Source organism: Alligator sinensis, unplaced genomic scaffold (assembly GCF_000455745.1).
Source record: "Alligator sinensis unplaced genomic scaffold, ASM45574v1 scaffold288_1, whole genome shotgun sequence".
NCBI lineage: Eukaryota > Metazoa > Chordata > Crocodylia > Alligatoridae > Alligator > Alligator sinensis.
This window is the reverse complement of record NW_005841876.1, coordinates 94900-100309: the sequence shown is the minus strand read 5'-3', so window position 1 is coordinate 100309 and position 5410 is coordinate 94900. Positions and strand designations below refer to the sequence as shown.

Sequence of the window (5410 nt, the reverse complement as noted above, 5' to 3'; positions counted from 1 at the left end):
CACCAGGAATCAAAGCTGGTTGCAACCACTGTGCCCCACCCTCAGGTCTGCCTCTCCATCCATGCCGCTGCTGAGGGGAAAGAGAAGGAAATGAAACAGAAGCCATCTTCCAGTGTCTCCGTGCTAAAAAAGCCAACAGTATATTGGGTTATGTAAACAGGAGTGTCACTTGCAAATCAAAGGAAGTGATTCTTCCACTCTATTCAGCACTGATGAGGCCCACCTAGAATACTATGATTAGTTTTGGGCCCCACACTTTGAGAAGGATGTAGGCATACTGCAAAGAGTCCAGCAGAGAGTGACAAAAATGATTAGGGGCCCGGGACTCATTATTTATGAGGAAAAGCTGAACGAGCCAGGGTTGTTTAGTCAGAAAAGACTGAGGCGGGATTTGCTAACAGTCTTCAAATACCTATAGGGTGATTATAGGGCTATAATAGAGTGGATGGAGATAGACTTTTCTCTGCAGCAGAGGAAATTTAGGTTATAGATTAGTAAGATATTTCTGACTATAAGGTGGTCAAACACTGGAACAGTCTGCCTAGAGAAATTATGGAATCCCCATCCTCAGAAATTTTCAACAGCAAGTTGGACAAACAGCTGGCTAGAATGGTCCAGTCAGGGACAATCTTGCCTTGGTCAGAGTACTAGACTAGATTATGGTAAGGAGGGGTTCAGCCTTCAGGGGGCTCAAATGCCATCTGCAGATAGGTAGCAGTTAATAATCTGCCTGGCCAGAAGGCTGGAACCAATGATTAATAAATGAGGGTAGAGCCACAGAAAGGGTTAAAAGCTCCAGGAGCAGAGTGCAAGATGGAAAAACAGAGGAGGAGTAAATAAGAAGCAAAGAGCCTGGGTTGCCCCTCTCAAGGTCTGAAGGGAGGCAGCAGATTTTAGGTTTGTTTGGTTGTTCTTTGCATGCCTGCTTGTTTTCATGTTTGTTTTGTTTACTGTGGGGAAAAGGTTGATGCATGTAAAATAAACGGGCTGGAAATCCTGAACTCAGAGCTCATAGGATCATACGAAAGTTGAACTGGAAAGGACCTAACAAAGTCATTGTAAGCAGGTAATTCAACCAGCTTCTTTATCAAGACCAGTCAGAAATCTGTTGTCTCCCTTCAGACCTTGAGAGGGGTGACCCAGGCTCTTTGCTTCTTACTCCTCCTCTGTTTTCCCAGCTTGCACTCTGCTCCTGGGGCTTTTAACCCTTTCTGTGGTTCTACCCTCATTTATTAATCATTGGTTCCAGCCAAAGCAGAAATAACCTTACACTTGCATCTACAAGTGGTCTGTACCCATTAAATTTCTGCAATGTTAGCATGGATAAAAATGAAAACATAGGCACTCAGGCTAACCCTTATCACCATATGACCCCCAAGGCAAAATCCAACATTCTGTCATTATTCCTCTATTTTTGCTAGATACTTGAATTCTGAATTCATATGTTAAATCTTATTTATCCTTCTTCTGTCACCTTCTGATAACTGTACGTGGTGCACTTTTGACTACAAATCTGTTACTGCCTAAATCAGAAGAAACTGGGGCAGGAAACAGAGAAAGATATAGCAGCCTTTCAAACTGAAGAACACACTTTGCCCATCCGTTATGTATACAATATACAGGATAACACAGCTCTACTATTTTGCTCTTAACTATAAATACTTACAGCTTATTAGAAAGTGCAGGAAGCTCATGGATGATCTCTTCATAGGGCTCCTCTTGTGATAAAGTAGAAACAGTTGAAGGGTCTTTCATTTTTAACTCCCAAATAGTTTCAGCTTTCAGAAGCATTTCCTCAATAAATTCAGAAGCTGCAAGATCTAGATATTGGAATAAAAATATTAAGCATGAAAAAGCAAAAATAGCAAAACCCTATTTGGATAAAAACTCTAGATTTAACAATAGCTTAGATAAGCATTTGGCAAAAGAAAAATTTAAGAAGAAATTTAGTACAAGAGTAGTGGAAAAAAGGAAATGTAAGGTGGCTTTGGTATGAAATTATATCATCTTTGTTTGGCAAACGTCAAACCAGTCTTATTCTACAAGGAACTAAACAATTCAATAGTAAATGAGATATAACAACTAAATGATATTTAATGGCATGATTGAACACTTTATTCAATGACAGTGAACACTGAAATACCTCACTGTTCTTTTATTTCTACATGCTAGTCTTACACTTAAATTACATATTGATTTGAAGAAATCAAAGTGCTGAAAACAACTATGTTTGCACAAAGGACATATTGTTATATAACTAGCAATATAGATGGATAGTCTCAGCTCAGCTCTGTTGTTTTCAAATGAATGCCTGACATATTCACTCAAGTAACCTTCTGAGAAGATAAGGTACTGCACAAAATTCTATAGATTATTTTTTAACAATGGCACATATTTCTTTGATGGACTATGCAGTACAAATTTCCTTACATAATCTGCAGGTAAAGTTGTTCAGTTTTCCACATTGCTAGTCTTACATTCTTTACTTTTTATATTTTAAATTCAGGATAGTTTAAATACAATTCATTTTCTTGCTTTTACTATAAGGATATTCCCTTTTAAGCCACTGATACCAATACCCTATCTTAGTCCACCAAGACAGGGAAGAATCCTTAAAAGAACACTTATGTAGTGACTGGGTGCACGTCTACACAAAACGTTTTACTGTGCGGTAGATTAAGCTTGTTGCTACTGTGCCATAGGGTCTTGTGTAGATGGGTCCACTGTATGGTAAATCTACTGCCTATATAGGTAGTAGCCAACCACACAGTAGGCTAATTTACTGCAAAGTAAATGCTGTGCATGTGTAGACAATGACACTTTACGGCACAGTAGATTACTATATAGCTATATATATATATAGTGGTGTTTCATTTTAATCATAGAAAAATGTGGATTTTGGTAACTTTTTTAATCAAAAAAATTGGGATTTTTTTTTTTTAGCAAATAAAATCAGGATCCCTGCTCATAAGTCATGTCAATTAGGCCTTGTAGCATTTTTTTTGCCCTCCACTAGACCCTCCCCAATTTGTTCACATCCTTTCTGTAGTGGCGGGGGGCAACCTTAACACAGTATTCCAGATGTTGCCTCACTAGTGCTGAACAGAGGGGAATAATAACCTCCCTTGACCTGCTGACAACACTCTTACCAATGTAGCCAAGTATGCCATTAGCCTTTTTTGCAACAAGGGCACACTGTTGGATCATATTCTGCTTACTGTCCACTATAACCCCCAGGTCCTTTTCTGCAGAGCTGATGCCCAGCCAATCAGCCCCCAGCCTGTATGGAATTATTCTGTCCTAAGTGCAGGACTTTGCACTTGTCCTTGTTGACCCTCATGAGATTTGTTTTGGCCCAATCCTCCAATTTGTCTAGGTCATGCTGAATCCTAGTCCTACCCTCCACTGTATCTATACTTCCCTCCAGCTTGGTGCTATCTGCAAACTTGCTGAGGGTGCACTCTGTGTCATCTTCCAGGTTGGTGATGAAGACACTGAACAAAACTGGCCCCAGGGCTGACCTCTGAGGCACTCCACTAGATACTGACTGCCAGCTAGACATTGAGTCATTGATTACTACTCTCTGAGCCTGATTCTCCAGCCAGTTTTCTATCCGCCTTACAGTCCATTCATCCAGCCCATACTTCCTTAGCTTTCCTGCAAGAATGCTGTGAAGAATGCTGGGAGAACCATATCAAAACCCTTGCTAAAATCAATGTACACCACAACCATCAGTCTCCCTGCATCCACAGAGCCAGTCACCTTGTCATAGAAGGCAGTCAGGTTGGTCAGGCATGGCTCTGCGATCTCATCAGCCAACTCCCTCATCCCTCTCAGGTGCATCCCATCCAGCCTCATGGACTTGTATATGTACAGTTTTTCTAAATAGTTCCTAACCTATTCTTTCACCTCTGTTGGCTGCTCAGCTCCTCCCCCAACTGTGCTGCCAGGTGCAGCAGTCTGGGAGGTGACCTTGCCTGTGAAGACTGAGGTGAAGAAGGCATTGAGCACTTCAGTCTTTTCTGCATCCTCTGTTGCAAAGCTGCCTCCACCATTCAGTAAGAGACGCAAACTTTCCCTGATCCTCCTCTTGCTACCAACATACTTGCAGAAACCATTCTTGTTACTGTTCATGTTCCTTGCTAGCTGCACCTCCAGTTGCGCTTTGGCCCTCCTCACTTCATCTCTGGATGCCTGAAGAATGCTCTTATATACCTCCCTATGTATTTGTCCAAGTTTCTACTTTTTATAAGCTTCCTTTTTGTGACTTAGTCTACTGAAGAGTTCCCTGCTAAGCCAAGCTGGTTTTCTGCCATACTTGCTAGTCTTCCTGCACATCAGGATGGTTTGCTCCTGCACTCTCAGTAAGCCTTCTTTCATGTACAGCCAGCTCTCCTGGACTCCATTCCCACTCAGACTGGCTTCCCAGGAGATCCTGCCCATAAGTTCTTGGAGTCGAAGTCTGCTTTTCTGAAGTCTAGGGTCCTTACTCTGTTGCTCTCTATCCTTCCTTTCCTCAGGATCCTGAACTCAATCACCTCATGGGCACTGCTGCCCAAGTTGCCATCCACTACTACATTCCCCACCAATTCTTCCCTTTCAGGGAAGAAGCAGCAGGTCAAGAAGAGCACAGCCCCTAGTTGGCTGCCTCAGTGCTTGCACCAGGATGCTATACCCAACACTCTCCAAAAACTTCCTCTATTACCTGCACACTGCTCTCCCAGCAGAGGTCAGGGTGACTGAAGTTCCCCATGAGAACCAGGGCTTGTTATTGGGAAACTTCCATTAGTTGTTTGAAGAAAGCCTCATCCACCACTTCTTTCTGGTCTGGTGATCTATAGCAGGCACCCACTACAACATTACCTTTTTTGCTCTCCCCTCTAACCTTAACCCAGAGACTTTCAACAGGCCTATATTCAGTATCATACTGGATCTCTGAGCAATCATATGGCTCTTTTGCATAAAGTACAAAGAAGAGCTATCATATAACTCTTTTATACAAAGTAACAACAAAAGTGCAAAAATAAGAGCAATCATATGAAGAGAAGAGTAACAAAAGAAGCGTAACAACATAAAGTACAAAAAAGAGCATTCACATGGATCTTTTACGTAAAGCAACAACTGTGCAGTCAGCCACTTGTGTAGATGCAGCCAGTAGTTACTGCACAGTAGTGCATGTGTGCACAGCTGACTGGAAGCAAATTGCTCCTGGTCAGCCCAGGCAGCAGGGGGTGGGGGAACTCTCCCATCCCTCGGGCAGCTCTATGTTCCCAGCCCTGGTGCTGCCACCTGGGGCAATGGGCTGGGAAGCAGGAAGCTGCCTTGGGCAAGGGACTGTTTCTAACCTCCTACCCTGATCTGCCGATCGGGGTGTGGGGAGGGAGGTAGCTGCCCGAGTGGCAGGACAGCT

The 5410-nt window shown here is 42.7% G+C and overlaps 1 protein-coding gene across 1 annotated transcript in view; it reads right to left on the bottom strand.

Moving 5' to 3' along the window:
* MYO16 (myosin XVI) overlaps positions 1-5410 on the bottom strand; it is a 418223-nt gene that overhangs the window by 352374 nt on the left and 60439 nt on the right. Inside the window, exon 6 of the mRNA XM_006017262.3 lies at positions 1667-1820. Coding sequence (XP_006017324.1) covers positions 1667-1820 — 154 coding nt within the window. The remainder of the gene's footprint in view (positions 1-1666; positions 1821-5410) is intronic.